This window comes from Rhincodon typus, chromosome 9 (assembly GCF_021869965.1).
Source record: "Rhincodon typus isolate 14 chromosome 9, sRhiTyp1.1, whole genome shotgun sequence".
In the NCBI taxonomy this organism is placed as follows: domain Eukaryota; kingdom Metazoa; phylum Chordata; class Chondrichthyes; order Orectolobiformes; family Rhincodontidae; genus Rhincodon; species Rhincodon typus.
The window spans coordinates 15124964-15148112 of NC_063340.1; the positions used below are offsets into that span (position 1 = coordinate 15124964).

The following is a 23149-nucleotide window of genomic DNA, read 5'->3' on the forward strand; positions in this document are numbered from 1 at the left end:
TGGGACAGGTAGGAACGGACAGATCCAGGTGTGGGACAGGTAGGAACAGACAGATCCAGGTGTGGGACAGATAGGAACAGACAGATCCAGGTGTGGGATAGATAGGAACAGACAGATCCAGGTGTTATGGACCAGACCAGACCCCTGTCAAAATATTTTAAGGAGGTAGCCTAGACTCTAACTTTTCTTATTTTTAAGGCAAATATGAAGTGCTCTGTTCCAGATGCAATGCGAATGGTCAAACCACTCTACGTAAAACAGAATGTATTTAAGTACTGTAGTTAAAAATACCACCAAAGAAACAGGAATTTAAAATAACTCAATTAGAAACTGAACAGAATCATAGACACAGAAACTGTTATGAATTAACTGTTCCAATAAAGTAATATCCCATAAACAGATCCTGTGGCAAAGAAAGAAATTTCAGACTCAGATTCTCAAATGCAGTTCTCCAATCCAGGAGGCAAAAAAAAATCAAGAGAAAAGTCAGAGAGATTAGCAGCCAGGAGACATTCATTGAAGCTCCTAACTCTGTTCAGACCCCAATAGCTTCTGCTGCTAATGGAAAACAAAACCCAGAAATCTAGATCAGTCAGAGCTGGCCACACCCATTCAGGCTATCTTTTTAAAAAAAACGCCCAAGGCCTCCGAAGCTGTTTACATTATCCCAGACTGATTGGTATCTCTGCCTCACACCCTCTCTTCAAAACAAAACAAGGACAAAATCACCTCTTAAAGTGACAGCATCACCATACATGTGTGGTTTAGATAGGAATGGCCAGATCCAGGTGTGGTATGGATATGGGCAATCAGGTCCTGGTGTGGTAGAGATATGGGTAACCAGGTCCTGGTGTGGTGTGGATATGGGTAACCAGATCCTGGTGTGGTGTGGATATGGGTAACCAGTGTGGTATGGATATGGATAACCAGATCCAGGTGTGCTTTGGGTATGGGTAACCAGATCCAGGTGTGGATTGGATATGGGTAACCAGGCCCTGGTGTGGTATGGATATGGGTAACCAGAACCAGGTATAGTATAAATATGGGTAACCAGGTCCAGGTGTGATATGGATATGAGTAACCAGATCCAGGCGTGGTATGGATATGGGTAACCAGATTCAGGTGTGGTATGAATATGGGTAACCAGTTCCAGGTGTGGTTTGGATATGGGTAATCAGGTCCTGGTGTGGTACGGTTATGGGCAACCAGTTCCAGGTGTGGTTTGGATATGGGTAACCAGGTCCTGGTGTGGTATGGATATGGATAACCAGGTCCTGGTGTGGTATGGATATGGGTAAGCAGATCCTGGTGTGGTATGGATATGGATAACCAGGTCCTGGTGTGGTATGGATATGGGTAACCAGGTCCTAGTGTGGTAGAGATATGGGTAACCAGGCCCTGGTGTGGTATGGATATGGGTAACCATGTCCTCGTATAGTGTGGATATAGGTAACCAGGTCCAGCTGTGGTATGGATATGGGCAACCAGGTCCTGGTGTGGTATGGATATGGGTAACCAGGTCCAGATGTGGTATGGTTATGGGTAACCAGGTCCTGGTGCGGTGGAGATATGACCTCCCAGATCCAGATTTTCTGATGCCCTTGATCATAATCGGAGCTCTTGTGTGTAGAGCTGCTCAAGGAACTGAAAATGCTGACATTGCCCCAGTCTGTCCATTTCAGATTGTTCCTGTGCCATGTGCTGCCCAATCTGTGAGGATGTGGGTTAACCCGCTTCTCTTGATTAATTCTCAAAAGAAGGGCATTGCTGGCGAGCTTTTCATTTGCAGTACATTCTGAGTTTCTCTTAAGAAGCCAACATTGAAATTAATGATTTACTAGCTCACTGCGCAGGGTAGTTAAGAATCAAACACACTGGTGTCCAACTGGAGTCACACACACCATTTACACTACCCACCAAACCCACGACTTGTACCATCCAGGAGGAAAACAACCCCTGTGTCTGTGTGGTATTCCTCTGAGTGCTCCGGTTTCCTCCCACAGTCCAAAGATGTGCAAAGGTTAGGTGGTTTGGCCACGCTAAATTGTCCCATAGTGTGCAGGGATGTGTAGGCTATCTGGGTTAGCCAGGGTAAAGTGCAGAGTTACTGGGGTAGGGTAGGGGAATGTGTCTGAGAGGAGAGATAGCTCTTCAGCAGGCTGGCGTGGACTCAATGGGCCGAATGGGATTCTATGTAGGGATTCCATGATCCTCAATGTCAATCAGGTATGTGTGGCCTAGCCAGTAACATGCACATCCCATGAAGGAATGAGTAAACAATACTAGACCATCCCCAGACATCAGGTTTCTTTCTCCAAAAAGACAAATTGCCCTGGCTTAGGTCTGAGAAACACCAATAACACTCAAAGGTTTTAACTGCCTGACACAGACACCTTTCCAATGTGAAGGGGGATCCACTGATATTGAGTGCCAAGTGTGGAAAATCAGGCCTGCTCACCTGTGTAACCAATCCCTGTTGTACACTCCCAATGCATGCTGGGAGTGCATTATGAATAGCATCTCTCCTTGACTACATGGTGTGGAAGCTATGCCTTTCCTGTGATGTACAATCTGGTCAGCGAGCGAGCCAATTTGTAAATAGATGTTTGATGTTGAAAGGAGTTATACTGTTCAGGATGCCATATCCAATCGTTGGTTAGTTAGAATATTAGGTCCAGTTTCAGGATACCTCAGGTCAGGAGGGATGTCAATGTCATGGAAAAGGTAAAGAAGATATTTATTAGAGTGACGCCTGAGATGAGAGACTTTAGTTATGAAGAAAGAAAATGGGGCTATTTTCAGCAGTATAAAGATTGAGGCGAAAAGGAGATTTGATAGAAGGATTTGAAATTTTGAGGGATTTTATTAACTCACTGGTCAGCAAGTTAGTAACTGAATGCATAAATTCAGACCATTACCCAAAAGAAATCTCTTCTCGCAGAGGAATTGTTAGGATGTGAGAAGCAGAAAATCAAATCTTGCTGGAAGGGTAAGGTTGAGTTCAGAATGTACATTATTGTCAATGGGTAGCAGACACAGTGAGTGTTGGAGAAACTCAGCAGGTCTGGCAGCATCTGTGGAGAGAGAAACAGAGTCAACATGTCAGATCCATCAGGAAGATGTTATTAAACTGGAAAGAGTGTTAAAAAAAAATTGCAAGGATGTTACCAAGACTGGAAGTTTTGAGTTATAAGGAGAGGATGAACAGGCTGGGACTTTTTCCCTGGAGTGTAGGAGGCTAAGGAGTGATCACATAGAAGTTTATACAGTTATGAGGAGCACAGATAAGATGAATAACCAAGGTCTTTTCCCCAGGGTAGGGGAGTCCAAAACTAGAGGGCATTGGTTTAAGGTGAGAGGGGAAAGATTTAAAAGGAACCTGAGGGGCAATTTTTTCACACAGAGGGTGATGCGTGTAGAGAATGAGCTGCCAGAGGCAGTGGTGGAGGCTGGTACAATTACAACATTTAAAAGATGTTTAGACAGGTACATGGGTAGGAAAGGGTTTAGAGGCATATGGGCCAAATGCAGGCGAATGGGACTAGTTTAGTTGGGATACCTGGTCGACATGGATGAGTTGGACCAAAGGGTCTGTTTCTGTGTGACTCTATGATCCTTCTTTTGAACTCAGCATTCTAAAGAGGACTCATACTGGACTCAAAATGTCAACTCTGCTTCTCTCTCCAGAGACACTGCCAGAACATGCTGTGTGTGTTTTTGACTTTATTGTAGAATAGAATGGTGCGATCCTTCCCCTTCCTACCCAATGGGGAAATTTAACAATTACAGGAGCTGTCCTGCTGCAGACGTTGTTAAAAATAAAGACGCTATTCTTGAAATGCTTGTCTTGTTTGTCCTATCTAGGAGATCCTGCTGATGAAGGGCGAAGGCGAGGTGAAGCTGAATATGACGATCGGTAAAGGAGAACAGTCCCTGAAGAGCAGTAAACAGGAAGCAAGGGATGCTATTCAGAGCCAGCTCCAGGCACTCAAGGAAGCCTGGGCCAAAGTTGTCAGTAGCTCAGTGAACTGTCACAGGTATAACCTGACTCTGAATTAACTGTGGGCATCATCATTGACGTCCTAAACCAGCTTTACGCCACAAAAGTAACAGTTAATTCCATCGATTATCCACCAAATTTGCTGGCACAGTTTGTAATCTGTTATCTATTTTCTGTAAAACATTTAAAAGGGGGTGGGTTTTGGTCAGAGATAGGTGTAGAGACCAAACAAGGAAAACCTGTTTCTCGACCCAAACCCATCGCCAGCACAACTTTCAGTCAGCGCCCCTTCGAATGACGAGATTGGTCACAGCTGACCTCGGTGAGATTTGAACTCATGATTTCTGCTTTTCGGAATCTCTAACCGCCCTCCGTATCTTATGATTGCCAACGTTTAACGTTGTGAGGTAATATGAGGGGAGGACGATAAGGCCGAGTTAAAGAGCTCAATGTGTAACTGCGTATTGGTCAGCGCATGCTGGATGGACGGTGTGCCACTACAGTTCTCTGGGACAATGGTGACCTACACTTCTGTCCTTGCGTAGTGAATATAATCTCACTTTTCAGTACCTCCATCCCCCATCACTGATGGGGGTCCTTAGTTTCTCACAGATGGTGAGCGGGATTTAGTTCATTCAAAATCCACCCATTTAAAAAGGTGCCTGGTCATTATTACCTTGCCCCCATCAGTAGCGCCTCTCTCGTAACCGTGCCTTCTGTTGCTCCTTTGCCTTCCAGCCAGCTGGAGTGGGTGGTGGCGCAGTGGAATGGGTTCCTGGAAAGTAAGAAGCAGCTGCAGCAGTGGATGGAGAGAACGGAGCAGGGAGTGAGCCAGGACCTGGAGCTGCAGAACGACCTGAAGGACAAGCTCTTGCAGCTGGAGAGATACCAGAGTCTGCTGGTTGACATTGAAAAGCACTCAGCCATACTTGCCCGGCTGGTTGAGAAAGCCCAGGAGCTGCTGGAGAGAACTGGTGACCTGTCTTTCACGGAGGATGCACAGCTAGAGATGAGGACCCAGTTTGCTGATATTGTTGTAGTTGCCAAGGTAACGACCCCTTCCTGTTTGATTCTGCAGCATTGTAAAGGAAGTAACATCGACTGTGACTGTGTTTTTATTTGATTTATGTGTTGTCACATATATCTTGTTTCTAAATATGGGAAAGGTGTTGTATAGTGTCACTACTCTCTGGCGCCATCTTAAAACACAGAAAAATAAACCAAAACATAGAATATAAAGGCAGAAAAATGAAGAAATAAAGCAAACGTCCAACTTTACAGTCCTTCTTGTTAAGTGGAATTCTTTCTTCAATAAAATATCTGGAATTAAGAATCTAATGATGACCACGAATCCATTATCGATTGTCGGAAAACCCATCTGGCTCACTAATGTCCTTTAGGGAAGGAAACTGCCATCCTTACCTGGTCTGGCCTACATGTGACTCCAGACCCCCAGCAATGTGGTTGACTCTGAGTTGCCTCTGGGCAATTAGGGATGGGCAGTAAATGCTGCCTGGTCAGCGACACCCTCATCCCATAATGAATTGAAATAAATGGGCCATGGGACAAGTCCCCTTCACCACATCGCCACCGCTGGAATGAAAGTGGGGATTGCAGAGTTAACTGGCCTCTCATTCAAGATCCTTTCTTTGCAAAATGTAGTCTGCAAACCCGCTCCATGGGAAGATAATGTTGAGTGACGTGTTCACTTTGTGCCTGTCAAACATTATGTAGGGAAAACATCCCCAGCTTCTTAACAACCAATTGGGGGAATTCTCTGGCCCCGTGAGCCATCCAGATTCCGTCTTCACACTCTTACCACAAGTCTACACTGAGGTGGCCCAGTTCACTGAAATGAAATGGGTCATAAAGAGGCTATTTGGCCCATCGTGCTTGCAGCAGCCCTTTATTATCCAATTAACCTCTTGATTGCCTCAATTGAACCAGCCTCCACCACATGTCCAGGCAATTCATTCCATATACCAACTATTCACTGAGTGTAGAAGGTTTTTCTCACTTCACCCATGCTGGTTTGCAGATCACTTTAAATCTACATCTTCTTGTTCTCCTTTCTTTTGTGAGTGGGAACAGATTCTCCCTATCTACTCTCTCGAACCCACTCACGGTTTTGAAGCTAAGTCTCCTGTCAGCCTTCTTCTCTCCAAGGAGAACAGTCTCAACTTCTTTAATCTGTCTTCATAACTCATGCCAGGATCCATGCTTGTAAATCGCTTTCTGCTTTCTCTCCAACGCATTCACATCTTACCTATAATGTGGTGCCCACAGCTGTACCCTGTGCTGCAGCTGATGTCCAAGCGCTTACAGTGAGCAGGTTATGGTGAACTTTGATTCCCAAAATGGGTGTGTCAGGTCAGATGTTAAAATGTTACAAATCCCAAACCCCGAAACAAACCCCCTCCTCCCCAACAATCTGCCCCCTTTTGGGTTTTAGGGAGGCGCGACGTTGGTGGGGCAGAGTGGGGTTGGGGGCAGGGGGATGGTGCGGATGGGTCGTCTCCCCCAGAGGAAAGTTGACAGTTTAAATATATTAATGAATCTGGAAGCCTCGGTTTTCCAGGTCACTCAGTAGTTGGTCAGGTTTCACATGTCTCAGGAAAATCAGCAGCTACAGAGAGGCAAAGACAGCTTTATGGTTAACACAGTGTGGAGCTGGAGAAACACAGCAGGCCAGGCAGAATCAGTAGCGGCAGGAAAGTTGACATTTCGGGTTGGGATCCTTCTTCAGAAATGGGCTTTATGGAGTTCTGTTTATGATTATATGAACTAGGCGCAGAAGTAGGCCATTCAGCCCCCTTGGGTCTCCTACCCACTCAATACGATCATGGTTGACTCCCTGTTACGATTCCCACATTCTCATCGAGCCCCGGTAACCTTCGATCCCCCTGCTCATCAGCAATCTACGTACCTTTGCTTTAGAAATATTTAGTCACCTCACTTCCTGAGGTCGGGAATTCCAAAACCCTCTGAGGGAAGAAAATTCTCTTCTTTCCGTCCTAAAACCTTCTGAGCCAACTCCAATTTATATCCATCCTTAAATAAGGAGACCAAATCTGTCCCTAATATTCAAGAGGTGGTCTCACCAATGTCGTGAAGTGAAGCATAACATTATCATTTTTATTAATTTCCTCTCGAAATAAACAATGTTAATCCAGACACCCAGGTAATGTTCTGGGCACCCAGGTTTGAATCCCGCCACGGCAGATGGTGGAATTTGAATTCAACAAATAGGACAACAAATAAACAATAATAAACTATTAGCTTTCTTGATTACATGCTCTGCTTGCATACTAACTGCTTGGAACTTGCACGCCAGAACATTTAAATCCCTCTGCACCTCGAGATTCTGCAGTTGTTTTCCATTTTAGTAACGCTCTGCTCTTTTTAATTTTCCTGCCAAAGTGAATATCTTCCCATTTTCCAACGTTGTACCCCATCTACTGGATCCTTATTATCTACTGTTAATCCTCACCCCCCCCCCCCCCACGGACCCAGCCCCCCCTTTACTTACTGCTTTCCTTATTAAATACCTGCAGAAGTTCTTGTTCTCCATTTTGATATTCCGAGCTGACTTCATCTAATGCTCTAATTTCTTCCTCCTGATTAAACTCTTAGGCATCCTCTGCCGTTCTTTATATTCTGACCAATCATCTGACATGCCACTCCTCTTTGTGCAATTATAAGCTTAATCCTTACCTTTGATGCTCTCTTTACCTTCTCTAGTTAACCCTAGATGGTGGGTCCTCCCTTTGGAATTTTGCTTTATATAGGAATCTACTTATTTTGGGCATTCTGAAATATCCCCTTAAATGGACGTTGGTTAGGCCATTTTTGGAATACTGCATTCAGTTCTGACCTCCCTGCTGTAGGAAGGATATTGTGAAACTTGAGAGGGTGTAGAAAAGATTTACAAGGATGTTGCCAGGGTTGGAGGGTTTGAGCTCTAGGCAGAGGCTGAATAGGCTGGGGCTATTTTCCTTGGAGCATCGGAGGCTGAGGGGGTGACATTATAGAGGTTTATAAAATCATGAGGGGCATGGATAGGGTGAATAGTCAAGGTCTTTTCCCCAGGGTATGGGAGTCCAAAACTAGAGGGCATAGGTTTAAGGTGAGAGGGGAAAGATTTAAAAGGGACCTAAGGGGCAACTTTTCACACAGAGGGTGGTGCGTGTGTGGAAGGAGCTGCCCAAGGAAGTCGTAGAGGCTAGTATAATTACAATATTTAAAAGGCATCTGGATGGATACATGAATAGGAAGGGTTTAGAGGGATATGGGCTTTATGGTGGCATATGGGACGAGATTAATTTAGGATATCGGCATGGACGAGTTGGATCAAAGGGTCTGTTTCCATGCCGTATATCTCAATGACTCAACGTCCAGTTGCTGTGTCTCTATTGATTATTCCCTGGCTTAGTATTCCAGTTCACTGGCTCAGCTTTAATGCCCGCACAGTTGCCTGTTTTCATGTTTAAGGTACTAGTCTTTGACTCACTCTTCTCCTTTTCACACGGGATGTAAAATTCAATCAGGTTGTAATCGCTGCTACCTAGCAATGCTTTTACTCTGAGGTCAGTAGTCATCCTGTCACATGACATAATTCCAAGCCTGTTATTGTCTGCTCCCTTGTCAGTTCCAAAATGTGCTGTTCCCAGATACTATTTTGAAATCATTCTATTAAATATTCTATGAACTGATCTGATTTTTCGAGTTACGATGTAGATTAAAGTCATCCATGATTACTGCCAACCATTTTATCTAGAGCATCCAACGTTTCCTCTTGTCCGTCATGGCCCACGTTGCGGTCACTGTTCGGGGCCTGGAGACCACTCCTGCTTGTGACTTCTTTCCTTTTACTGTTCTTCAACTCTACCCAAACTGAATCTACACCCTGATCTCCTGAACCACGATCATCTCTAATTATTGCATCAATACCGTGCTTGATTCAGCACAGCACCTGCAAGGCCGGGAGAAGCTGGAGCGTTTTACTTCAACCCAATAAAAAAAAACCCACCTCCCCTGCCCCATCTATTCCCCAAAGCCCAGAGAAAGACCCCCAGTAGTCAGAGACTGAACACTGTGAGGTCGGGGATTCATTCTGGCTGTGGTGGAGTCCTCACTGGGAGGCCTGGTCCATCAGGTGGGGGAAGCTGCTGAGGTGAAACAATGTGAGTGGGGAATACATACTTTCAGGGTTCACACACAAAGCTCCACGTTCCACTTTCCTCCCCCCAACCCACTACCACCATCGTTACTCACAACTAATGGAGGAGGTGATGGCCTAGTGGTATTATCACTGCGCTGTTAATCCAGACACCCAGGTAATGTTCTGGGCACCCAGGTTTGAATCCCGCCACGGCAGATGGTGGAATTTGAATTCAACAAATACCTGGAATTAAGAGTCTAATGATGACTGTGAATCCATCTGGTTCACTAATGTCCGTTAGGAAAGGAATCTACCATCCTTACCTGGTTTGGGCTACATGTGACTCCACACCCACAGCAATGTCGTAGACTCTTAACTGCCCTCTGGGTAATTAGTGATGGGGCAATAAATAAATAAAAATGAATGAATAAAAGAGAAGTCCTTCCTGTAGTGATTGTATGAGTTCCCTGATTGGGGCTGTTAATCTGGGCCAATCAGGGCGCCCTGGCTGACAGATAAGAACAGGAGTGTCAGAGGTTCTGTTCACTCTAAGAGCTGGCTCTGAGGGAGCCGGATCAGTGTCAAGGGCTCTTCATATTGGGTCACTTGGTGACAGGATACTGGCCTCTGTGGAGTTATTCCCCCTTTTAATATCTAGGTCACAGTTATGGCGATGTAGTTATACTGATACATTTGACCCAATGAGGGGGAGTATGAGGCACTAGCCATCCCTGTCACTGCTGTAGGGGTGTGTGGTCTGTCTCTGGTGAGTTTCGAGGCACAGAAGTGGTGCTGACTCTGGGCTTTTGCAGAGGGAAGGGGGTGACACGTGAAATCGGACCTTAGAATCACAGCTCAATAGAGGTCATGAGTTCCAGCACAGTCATAGTCGTAGAGTCATGCAGCACGGAAGCAGGTCCTTCGGCTCAACCTGTCCATTCCTAAACTGAACTAGTCCCATTTTCCTGTGTTTGTGATATCCCTCTAAACCTTTCCTCGCCATCTAATATCTCCTCTATTTACACATACACATTTTTCTGCTACTTAGCATGCTGCAGGCATTTTGTGAGTAAGGTCACTTCACATCTCGATAATCTCTGTACAAAGAGGAAATGTGGGCAGAGAGCAGTAGGAACTTTAAATAAACCTAATGAATCATTACACAACTTAAAATTGGCATTTGTTTAAGGACACATCTGTTCAATGTGCTTGGTTTACCCAATTTCAAACAATGACATACTTGACTACTTGATACAGATCTTTGCAGAGAAAAGAACATCGTCTGCAGCTTAGATGAACATTAAGTATACAACAAAATTCAATTTACTATTGCACCTCTCATCAGTAAATCAGAGAATGTAGAAACTGTCCTAGTTACTCTTAAAATATGTAACTACTCAATAACAATTGAATTTATCTGCAGATAATATTTCAGTCTCCAAAGTGAATTTCCTGAAACCAAGCGACTTACCTGAATCAAATAAATGCACAAATCGCTAGGGCAGGTCAGCAGGTCTGGAGGTGGTGGAGCGAGTTGTTAGGGGATGTCAAACAGAGCATAAAACACATGTTGCAGTCACAGTAATTTCTGTGTTCGATGTGGTAGCATGTATAGCTGAATTTGCTTTTGATTGCAGGGAAAGGTGAAGAAGCTGGAGGATCAGGTGCAGGACCATCAGCAGTATAACGTCGCTGTGCAAGAACTAACTAACTGGCTGACCTCAGCAAAGGAGGAACTTCACCGATGGTCAGATTTATCAGGAGACTCGACAGCTCTGCAGAGAAAACTGAAGAAAGTCACGGTGGGAATAATTACCTGGCCTCTGATTTACAGAAATTAGACAGCAGGAATCTGACAAGTAGATAAATGTGCGGTGCTGCATTTTGGGAAAGGCAAATCAGGGCAGGACTTATACACTTAATGGTAAGGTCCAGGGGAGTGTTGCTGAACAAAGAGACCTTGGGGTGCAGGTTCATAGTTCCTTGAAAGTAGAGTCCCAGGTAGACGGGGTGGTTAAGAAGATGTTTGGCACGCTTGCGTTTAGTGGTCAGTGCATTGCGTAGTGGAGTTGGGAGGGTCATGTTGCAGCTGTACAGGACATTGTTTCAGCCACTTTTGAAATACTGCATTCAATTCTGGTCTGCCTGCTACAGGAAAGATGTTTTGAAACTCGAAAGGGTTCAGCAAAGATTGACAAGGATGTTGCCAGGGTTGGAGGGTTTGAGCTACAGGGAGAGGCTGAATAGGCTGGAGCTATTTTCCCTGGAGCATCGGAGGCTGAGGGGTGACCATATAGAGGTTTCTAAAATCATGAGGGGCATGGATAGGGTGAATAGTCAACGTCTTTTCCCCAGGGTAGGGGACTCCAAAACGAGAGGGCATAGGTTTAAGGTGAGAGGGGAAATATTTAAAAGGGACCTAAGGGGTAGCTTTTTCACACAGAGGGTGGTGCGAGTATGGAATGAACTGCCAGAGGAACCGGTGGAGGCTGGTACAGTTACAACATGAAAAAGTTATCTGGATGGATACATGAATAGGAAGGGTTTAGAGGGATATGGGCCAAATGCTGACAAATGGGACTAGATTTATTTAGGATATCTGGTTGGCATGGACGAGTTTGTTTCTGTGCTGTAAAACTCTTGACTGTAACTGCAGGATAGATCCATGAGTACAGTGTCTTCTGAGGTTTCCTCTTCCTTCTGAGCCAGTAGATCCTGGGTTCAAGCTCCACTCCAGAAACCAGGTCACCTTGGCTGTACAGTGCAGTACTGAAAAAATGGTGCAGTGGTGCCATCTTTTGGATGAGACATTATACCAAAGACCCTCGTGCCCTCTTACTGGACATAGAACATCCCCTGATAGTATTTCAGAGAGAAGCAGGACAGCTCTCCCCAATTTCCTGACGCTATTTATCTCTCCAATCCTGAAACAGATGATCTGGTCGTTATTGCATGGAATCTTGCTGTGCATATATTGCCCGCCACTTTACCAATGTTACAACAGTAACTACGCTTCAAAAACTACTGCATTTGCTGTGTCCCTGCACTTAGAATCATGGAATTGCTGCAGTGTGGGAGCAGGTCATTCGGCCCATAAGGTCTACATTGCCCCTCCGAAGATCATCTCACTCAGACCCACCCTATTCCTGTAATCCTCCATTTTTACATTGTCTAATCCACCCAGCCTGCACGTTCCTAGACAATTTAGCATGGCCCAATCCACCTACCCTGCATGTCTTTGAACTGTGCGAAGAAACCGGAGTACCTGGAGGAAACTCATGCAGACACGGGGAGAATATGCAAACTCCACACAGACAGTCGCGTGAGGCTGGAATCGAATCCGGGTCCCTGGCGCTGTGAGGCAGCAGTGCTAACCACTGAGCCACTGAGCCTCGGTAAGGTATTACAAACAGGTCCCTGCAGTGCAGTTAGTGTAACACTTGCTGCATGGGATTCCCAATCTCGGGAAACATGGCAGTGTAGCGGACAGGAGAGTTTCTCGATCCAGGAGGTGACTGTCTCTTTACAGCGTGTGTCATGGGCCTTAAGTGTACTGTGGCCCCCTGGAGGAAGACTTTACCACCAGGTCTCCCCCACGTCTCCCATAAACTTTGTCCCCTCTCTCCACAATGCAACTATGTTGACCTCTGCCCACACCTCATCCTGACCTCTATCTTTTGATTGCTGAAGACAGATCCCAAGGCTCGCCCTACACACACTTCTGTCCTCTCACCATCTCCCTGTTTATCTTGGGCCTGTAGTTTTGTTTGTAATCAAAAATAGCGGTACCATTCTAGATTTTGATGGGAAATACTCCCTAAGTAATTCCTCCTGCTTTTCAGTGCTTCAGTTCTGGCTTCTTGTAAATCCCAATTTCCTTTGAGTATAGGGAGCTATGCGTTCAGCTGTCTGGATCCCTAAAGGTCTAAAATCCCCTCCCTAAATCTCTCTGCCTCTATACTCTCCCATCCTGAAAGATGCTTCTTAAAACCTGCCTCTTTACTGAAATGTTTAACCCCTAGTCAGAAAGGGTAGTGAAGAAGGCATTTGATACACTTGCCTTGTGGCTGTACAGGACATTGGTTTGGCCACTTTTGGAGTATTGCGTTCAGTTCTGGTCTCCCTGCTATAGAAAAGATGTTGTAAAACTTGGAAGGGTTCAGAAAATATTTACAAGGATGTTGCTGGGGCTGGAGGGTTTGAGCAATAGGGATAGGCTGAATAGGCTGGGGCTATTTTCCTTGGAGTGACAGAGGCTGAGGGGTGACCTTATAGAGGTTTATAAAATCATGAGGGGTATAGATAGGGTGAATGGCAGGTGTCCTTTCCCTAGGGTAGAGCGTTTCAAGACACAGGAGGCATTTTTAAGGTGAGAGGAGAAAGATTTAAAAAAAGACATGAGGGGCAATGTTTTTACAGAGAGTGATTCGTGTGTGGAATGAACTTCCAGATGAAGTGGTGAATGCGGGTACAGTTACAATGTTTAAAAGACATTTAGATAAGTACATGAATAGGAAAGATTTGGAGGGATGTGAGCTGAGTGCAGGCAGGTGGGACCAGTGTAGTTTGAGATTATGGCCGGCATGGACTGGGTGGGCCGAGGACGAGTGGGTGAACACATCAGGCCAAGCAGCATCAGAGGAGCAGGAAGGCTGACGTTTCGGGCCTAGACCCTTCTTCAGAAATGGGGGAGGGGAAGGGGGTTCTGAAATAAATAGGGAGAGAGGGGGAGGCGGATAGAAGATGGATAGAGGAGAAGATAGGTGGAGAGGAGACAGACAGGTCAAAGAGGCGGGGATGGAGCCAGTAAAGGTGAGTGTAAGTGGGGAGGTAGGGAGGGGATAGGTTAGTCCAGGGAGGACGGACAGGTCAAGGGGGCAGGATGAGGTTAGTAGGTAGGAGATGGGGGTGGGGCTTGAGGTGGGAAGAGGGGATAGGTGGGAGGAAGGACAGGTTAGGGAGGCAGGGACGAGCTGGGCTGGTTTTGGGATGCGGTAGGGGGAGGGGAGATTTTGAGGTTTGTGAAGTCCACATTGATACCATTGGGCTGCAGGTTTCCCAAGCAGAATATGAATTGCTGTTCCTGCAACCTTCAGGTGGCATCGTTGTGGCACTGCAGGAGGCCCAGATGGACATGTCGTCTGAGGAATGGGAGGGGGAGTTGAAATGGTTCACGACTGGGAGGTGCAGTTGTTTAGTGCGAACCGAGCGTAGGTGTTCCGCAAAGCGTTCCAGCTCTACACCTTGTTATCTCTGGGCCGAGGGATCTGTTTACATGCTGTGTGACTCTGTGACTCCATAACCTCTCCAGAGGTGTGTTATAACATCTCTGAAGCAGGTGGGACTTGCCTTTTGCACTTTCCCATCCCTGAGTCTTGTGCAAATTATGAGGAGCAGTGGTTCCAGCACCAGTCCCTGTGGAACACTTTGCCACTCCATTTACTCATTTGACCCACTACGCTTTCCCATTACTTTCTGTTCTGTTACTTTTTTGTCAAACTTCTATCCATTCTGCTCCTTGTCCTATAACCCCACATGCTCTGATCTTAGTCATGAGTCTACTGTAGACACTTTATCGAAGGTTGTTTGAAATCTGACTATATTACATCTACCACATGACCCTTGCCTCCGCTTTCTCTCGTGTTGTAGAAGTGTTCAAAAGATTCACATCTACGCTGAACACTCTCTGTTATGCTTCTGTTTCCTAGATTATAGGCCATTGTTACTTTGAGTAAGGATTTAATTATCTTTCTCATCACAAGTGTCAAAGCCAGTCTGTATTTCCTTTAACTCATTCTAGTTCCCTTTTTAAACATAGATATAACATTTCTGTCCACCAGTTTTCTGAAATGGTTCCCTTTTCTAATTACATCCTGCATGGGTGTAATAGCACCTCTGCTGTCTTTTCCCTGACTTATTATGTGTAGATGTGATTGATGCAGACTAAGGATTTTACTCTCTGTAGTTTATCTAATTGGCTCTTACTGCTGTATCCTGTTTTGATTGGTTTTCCTAATGTCTTTACCTTGTTCATTTCTCTGTTGATTACTGGAGTAATGTAATGATTCAATATTAGTATAGTGTCCTTATCATCATCATTGTCCCTTAGGGCAGCATGCCTTAGACCAAGTCTCTTTTTTTAAAATATTCATTCACGGGATGAGGGCATTGCTGGCCAGGCCAGCATTTATTGCCCATCCCTTATTGCTGAGGGAGCAGTTGAGAGTCAGCCACACTGCTGTGGGTCTGGAGTCACATGTAGGCCAGACCAGGTAAGGATGGCAGTTTCCTTCCCTTCTCAGATGGGTTTCTCCAACACTTGGCAATGGATTCATGGTCATCATTAGACTCTTAATTCCAGATTTTATTGGATTCAAATTCCACCATCTGCCACAGCAGGATTCGAACCTGAGTCCCTGGAACATTACCTGGATCGTTGGGATAACGCTCCTGCAATAATACCGCCAGGCCATTGCTTCCCCTTTACTTTGCCCTGAGGAGGATAATCCCAGTTCCACTAGTCCACATATATAATTGAAATCCTTCATTCCTAATAAACCTCCACTACACCCTCTCCAAGTCTCTGATATTCCTTATAAAGTGCAGTTCCAAGTATAGGTCCTGACAGTGAAGTATAAAGAAAGACTTGCATTTATATAGCACCTTTCTTAAGCACTGGACAACTCACACCACTTTACGGCCAGTGGAGTACACGTGTTCACTATTGTAAAGTAGGAAATGAGGCAGCCAATTTGTGCATAGCAAGCTCGCTGAGTCAGCAATGCGATAGCAATCGACCAGATAATTTGCTGTTTGAGAGCTTAATGTTGACAAGGACACCAGAGACACCCTTGCTCGACTTCTGAAATAGGCCCACGGGATCCTTTATATCTACCCAAGCTGGCAGACTGGTTCAAATTCCCATTGAGAGACAGCACCTCTGACAGGGCATCACTTCCTCAGCACTGCTTTGGGGTGTCAGCCCTGATGCCTGTGCACCATCCCCAGTGTGGGCACTTGGACCTAAGACTGCGCGACTCCAAAGCAAGAGTGTTACCGATGGATGCCATATCACTGCACTTTGCAAAGGCTTACATTCGAGGGGTTGAAATTGTCCTAAATTACCTCCCAACAGCTTGCACTGCAGGGTTGGTATGACTGCTTTTAGCAAACTTCCTGAGGAATGTGGTCGACTGTTCAATTTGGCCTGGTTACGATCTGAAATTTTATTTTGCCTCTGGCTATATATTAGGTATTTTCAACAGACTCCCTCATGTGCCTCTGTGTCAGCTCTGTCTGTTGCTGTTTGGGGATGGTTGACTTTGTTCCGGGCGTTATGTAAATGCAATTGGTTGTTGCAGAGAAGTGTCAAGCGTGATTGTGTCTGAAAATCCTTCCCCCACCCCACCCCCTGCCCTGGGCAGTGTGAGGGTTAATATCTTCTGCAGGATATTGCGCAGTGTTTGCTCAACTATGAACTTTCAGGAGGGCTTACACAAACAGTTATGACAGGGCTGGTAACGGTGAATGCCTTCCATTCTCAGGAGCTGATCGTTTCCAGACGGAATGGCAAGGAGCGTCTGAACAGAGTGGAGGCTCTGGCCGCGGAAGTGGGGGAGCAGATGGCAGCGAATGGACGGGAGGCATTGGCCAGGGAGTTGGATACCCTGAGGGCGGACTGGCAGCAGTGGGAAGGGAGCACCCTGCAAGCGCAGAGCGGCCTGGAGACCATGCTCAGTCAGACCACCAGCTCCGAGCAGGAGTTTGAGGCACAGGTCACACAGCTGGACAAGGACCTGCAGGAGTTCAAGGCCACTCTCGCCGCCTGCTCGCACAGCCTGTCCCAGCTGCTGGACAAAACAACAGACGAAGAGGTTGTGGAATGCTGGCAGAAAGCAAAGGTTTGTCTGGGGCTCTCTATAGGGGACCAGGGAGTCTGTGAGCAAAGCAAATTAAAATCAGCTTGTCACGGGCTCTAATATTGTTAACAGGGCATAAACATAACTCTTTCCTAACTGGTAATTGTACGCCAATCACATCAGTACCTAACAGCTTGAGCAGTGTAGACTCACTGACAGAAATTCCAACTTTGAAAGCTGAAACTTGGCTGTTTTCTGGTATCAGAGATTACTGGGGAGTCATTAAATCGATGACTAATCGAGTGACTCACAACTGAAGGAAAATGTTCCGTTACACTGTGAGACTCAAGCAGACTCTATCTCGCAATTAATTTTGTACAGAATATGTCACTTTCTAGTGTAAACGATTTGACAATTTTAAGTGTTAACACTAGCAATGACAGCCAGCTCAAAGATAGCACATGTCCTGCGAAACACATTATTCCTATTAATTACACTGTTGCTCTTAGACACACTATCCACCACGCCACACAGAAATTCCTGCCATAAATGCTGTCCACCGCTATGCACTCTAACCCTTTCACAAACACTGTCCCTCTCTCACACACACCGAGCCCCTCACACATATTGTCCTCACAAATACCAGTTTTGGTCTCCTTACTTGAGAAAGGATGTACTGGCACTGGAGGGGGTGCAGAGGAAGTTCGCTGGGCTGATTCCAGAGTTGAGAGGATTGGCGTATGAGGAGAGATTGAGTAGACTGGGACTGTACTCATTTGAATTGAGAAGAATGAGGGGGGGATCTTATAGAAACATATAAAATTATGAAGGGAATAGATAAGATAGAAGCAGGGAGTCTGTTTCCACTGACGAGTGGAACAGGATTGAGGAGGCATGGCCTCAAAATAAGGAGGAGCAGATTTAAGACTGAGCTGAGGAGGAACTTCTTCACTCAAAGGGTTATGAATCTGTGGAATTCCCTGCCCAGTGAAGTAGTTGAGACTTCCTCATTGAATGTTTTAAGGGAAAGACAGATAGATTTTTGAACAGTAAAGGCGTTTATGGTTGTGGTGAGCTGGTGGGTAAGCGGAGCTGAGTCTACAAAGGGATCAGCCATGATCTTGTTGAACAGTGAAGCAGGTTCGATGGGCCAGATGGCCCACTCCTGCTGCTATTTCTTATGTTCTTATGTACTTATAGTGAACCCCTCACAAATACTGACCCACTCACACACACTGTTCCTCTCTCACATGCTATCCCCCTCACACATACGCTGTACCTCTCTCTCACACGGTGTCCCTCCGACACATGCTGTGTCCCCTGATGCACATTGTCTCTCCCGGAGAACAGTCCCTCTTGGTCCGTTGACAGGTCCCAGCATCTCCCGACGCCATTTTCCTGGTTGTGGGGTTGCAGGGGGTGGGAGCCAGGTTGAGCTGTTGGGGTCGCTCCTCATTATGGTGCAGTCCTGGTCATGACCACCACTCCCAGTGGCGCTGCTGAGGTACTGGCCTTCTGATTGGCTCCCAGCTACTGGAGGCAGCAGCCATATTTTCTTGTGATGGCAACACCCCCAGCAGCCAATGAGAGGAGGTCTCCTCGCAACGTTTGGGCCCATCTTCAGGGTCACAACCATGGGAATAAAATTCCGACCACTGTCACTCCTTCACACTATTGCTGGCCAGATGCTGATGTACAATTTTCCATAGTTTTGTTTCCTGAAGGATGAATGTTGTTGTAATCTATGCTGTCCACTCAGTGACTAAGTAAATCATTTCTGGTGCAGGAGACAGAGGAAGCTCTGAAAGAGGCAGAAAGCATGAGTGAGTCACTGAAAGCTCAGCTCAATGACCTCTGCAGATTTTCCAAGGATTTGAGCTCACATTCAGATAAAGTTTCTTCTCTGATCAAAGAATACAACAGGTAAGTCTCTGTTTATATTGAAGCCAGTTTGCGTCCTAATGAAAGTTTCTGGTTTAATGTATTCTTCTGCGGAATATGGGTGTCACTGACAAAGCCAGTAATTGTTGCCCATCTGTAATTGCCCATGAGTGAGGTGCCTGTCTGGGCCATTTCAGAGGGCAGTTAATCATATTGCTGTGAGTCGGGGTCTTACGTTTGGAGGAAGGGTCACTGGACCCGAAACATTATCTCTGATTTTTTCTTCACAGATGCTGCCAGACCTGCTGAGCTTTTCCAGCAACTTCTGTTTTTGCGTCTTATGCAGGCCTGGTCAGGTGAAAATTGCAGGGTGGTTAGCACTGCTGCATCAGAGCACCAGGGACCCGGGTTCAATTCCAGCCTTGGGCAACTGTCTGTGTGGAGTTTGCACATTCTCCCTGTGTCTGCGTGGGTTTCCTCCCACAGTCCAAAGATGTGCAGGTTAGGTGGATTGGTCATGGGAAGTGCAGGCTTACAGGGATAGGGTGGGGGGGGTGAGTCTGGGTGGGATGCTCTTCAGAGAGTCCGTGTGGACTCGATGGGCTGAATGGCCTGCTTCTACACTGCAGGGATTCTATGATTTCTTTCCATGAGGGATAGTTAAGAATCAGATGACAAGCAATAAGAGTTTCACAGTTTAACTTTATTAATTAAATTTAAATTCCCCCAGTTGCTGTGGTCATGAGATTTGAGCCCAGGTGCCTAAAGCGAAAACCTGGCCTTTTGGCTGACTAGTCTATTAACAGGATCACTCTGCTTTCATCTGTCCCTGTTGAATATTACCCTCACCTCTGAGCCAATGGGTGGTGTGTTCAGATTATACTCCAGGCATTTCGGTCTCCATCCAAACTGCGACACGGGTACAGTACTGAGGCAGTGCTGTAGATTCTTTTTGAAGGAAGCCTTAAACTCCACCACCTGAACCATAGTACATTATAAAGCATAGAATGGAGGTGTCACCTTTCTGCCCAGGTTTGGTTCCTCACTGGGCAGGCAACTGTGACTTGGTTTAAATTGGTGACTCGATTCCTTGGCTTTTTAGTTCAGGCAGTCTGCTTCAATCTTCAACCTAACAAGAGTTATGGAAGCTGGAGTCCAGCACTGGTGAAACCAAAAGAACTGCAGATGGTGTAAATCAGGAACAAAAACAAAGATGCTGGAAAAGCTCAGCAGGTCTGGCAGCATCTGTGGAGGAGAAAACAGAGTTAATGTTTTGGGTCTGGTGACTGGACCTTGGATGAAAGGCCACTGTTGCTGGATGCTAAGGGCACCACAAAGGTCAAGGGGAGTAGCTTTCACCTTCAGTGTTTAGAAGCAGACCATTCAGCCCATCAAGTCTGCACCGACTCTCCAAAGAGCATCCCACCAAGACCCAGACCTTGCCCTGTCCCCACATTTCCCATGGCTAACCCACCTAGCCTGCACACTGAACACTGCGGGCAATTTAGCATGGCCAATCCACCCTAACCTGCACATCTTTGGACTGTTGGAGGAAACCAGAGCACCTGGCAGAAACCCACACAAACCCAGGGAGAATGTGCAAACTCCACACAGACAGGCGCTCGAGGGTAGAATTGAGCCTGGGTCCCTGGCACTTTGAGGCAGCAATGCTAACCATTGAGTCACCGTGCCACTCACAGCTTAGGTGGCTAGTTGAAAGAATGGCCTGCTTGCTTTTCTTTAGTCCGGGAGCAGTCAGAATGCAAAACTCACAGCTACAAGGAGTGTATGGATATTTATGAATCCAGCTGATGTTACCACTGGGACAAGTCTGAAACCTGGCTTGATAGACCCTAACTTTTTCATATTTTAATGTGGTGGTCACTGAAGCACACAAGGCAGCAGATTTTATTTAACAATAAAAAAGAAGTTTATTATGCAAAAGGGAAAAAACAAGTAAAGTCAAGCCAAGCTATCTAAATATAGAACATGGTTTGAAAGCTCTCAAAATACATACCAAAACAACGAGTCATCTATTCCCCAACACCATCACTTTATAGTTTCACATCCAGAGAAAGTACTTTCTCTACCTCAAATCTTTAAGTTTGACCCAGCTCATTCTTCCCAGTTCACTCCTGTGAACTGTGCAGTCTTAAGCGAACAGAAACTGAGAGCTCAGACTTGCTCAGCTTTTAATAACCTCCTGCTTTCTAACCAATCCTTCCTGCTCTGTAAATTTCATACATCAGCTTTTGTTTAAGGTAACATATTCCCTGAACTGTTCTATTTTCCTTTCTAAATCAGCAACTTTATTGTGCTTCTGGATCCAGTCACGTTTCCTCTAAAACTGCTCAAAAACTTCTAGTCTCTTGAGTTTCCTAAGCTAAAATCAATCACTGATTATCCTAAACCAAATAAAAGTGAATAGACCTCAATGTTTACATTCCTATATTAACGATTGTTCATTAACACCTGGGATCTCTGTCTGACACATACTGGGTTAGGTCAATATTCCTAAAGGACAGATATTTTTTAAACCATTCACAAAAATGATCATTGCCCATATGCCACTATTTTGAAATCTGAACTCTAAAATCTCATACAAACACTCACGTATGTGTATAAATCAGATAACTTCCACCACAGTATACATTTAAGGGCCCCTTTTGGAATACTGTGTTCTGGTCTCCCTGCTATGGGAAAGATATTGTCAAAATTGAAAGGGCACAGAAAAGATTCGCAAAGATGTTGCTGGGGTTGGAGGATTTGAGTTATAAGGAGAGACTGAATAGGCTGGGGCTGTTATCCCTAGAGCATCGGAGGCTGAGGGGTGATCTTATAGAGGTTTATAAAATCATGAAGAGCATGGATAGTGTAAATAGCCAGGGTCTTTTTTTCCCAGGGTATGGGAGTCCATAACTAGAGGACTTAGTTTTAAGGTGAGAGGCGAAAGATTTAAAATGGACCTGAGGGGCAACTTTATCACACAGAGGGTGGTGTGCGTATGGAATGAGCTGCCAGAGGAAGTGGTGGAGGTTGGTACAATTACAACATTTAAGAGGCATCTGGATGGGTATATGAATTGGAAGGGAATGCTCGCAAATGGGACTAGACTAACTTAGGATATCTGGCAAGGACTGAAGCGTCTGTTTCCATGCTGTATATCTCTGCAACTCTATGATAAGCTATATGGGGGTAAAGAAATAGAAGGATGCAGTGATTGAGCTGGATAAAGTAAGTAGGAGGAGATTCAGGAAGCATTAATACTCATGTAGGCTGAATGCCCTGTTTCTCATCTATAAAATTCTTTGTAACTTGATGTAATGGAACCTGTTGATTTCTGTTCAATCGATTTTGATGGAAGCTGTCCTGAAGCCACTATAATGGTTGTTTTTGATGAAAAGTGCTAAAGCTATCATGTTGTGGACTAACCTACATTGAACCAAGAATGGTGCCGTCTCTTTATGTGTCCAGTATTGTCTGGGTGACAGAGTAACCTCAGTATTTCCAGTTACACTGTTGATCTAAGGGAGTCCGAACTGCTACTTGAGCAGCAATATCAGAAACCCAGGTTGTGACTTGGTGGTAGAAGCAGAACATTTTGAAAATTTACAAAAATGTTTGATTTCACCTGTAAAGGGAGAAGACAGGCTACAATGTTTCTCATGCCCAAGCCTTCGTATAACTTGGTGTCTCCTTGTTTCTGCTCACCACAGCCTTTGTTTGCAGACTGCAAAGTATTGTCAGAATAAGGAAAAGGCATTGGAGCAGCGATTCCGCATGACCTTCAGGGAGTTTCAGCAGTGGATGATCAACACCAAAATCACCACCTGCTTCGATACACCTCAAAACATTGATGAAGCAACTGCAATCATTCAAAAACTGCAGGTAAGGAGCTCACAGAGCACAGGGATGACCAGAATAGTCACTGTGATAAAACACAAAGATAAAGGAAAATGTAGAAAAATGCAAATTGATTGAAAGGGAATGGAAGAGCTCAGGAACTTCCTTTGCACTTTGCAGATCTTGGTTTCTTGACTTCTCAGCTGTCTGGGATGAAAGTTAACTTCCAGTAGTTTCTATTTGTATTGAAGGTTGTGTTTGCATTTGAATTGATATATGGCCAGGGTCGTGTTTGTATTTGAATTGATATATGGCCAGGATCGTGTTTGTATTTGAATTGATATATGGCCAGGATCGTGTTTGTATTTGAATTGATATATGGCCAGGGTCAGGTTTGTATTTGAA

The 23149-nt window shown here is 45.4% G+C and overlaps 1 protein-coding gene across 1 annotated transcript in view; it reads left to right on the top strand.

Annotated features, from left to right (window-relative positions):
• The window catches only part of LOC109933920 (nesprin-1-like), a 197004-nt gene that overhangs the window by 117668 nt on the left and 56187 nt on the right, over window positions 1-23149 (top strand). The window contains exons 45-50 of the mRNA XM_048600919.1: window positions 3865-4037; window positions 4739-5048; window positions 10799-10963; window positions 16706-17062; window positions 18807-18943; window positions 22618-22789. Of these exons, the coding sequence (XP_048456876.1) occupies window positions 3865-4037; window positions 4739-5048; window positions 10799-10963; window positions 16706-17062; window positions 18807-18943; window positions 22618-22789 (1314 nt within the window). The remainder of the gene's footprint in view (window positions 1-3864; window positions 4038-4738; window positions 5049-10798; window positions 10964-16705; window positions 17063-18806; window positions 18944-22617; window positions 22790-23149) is intronic.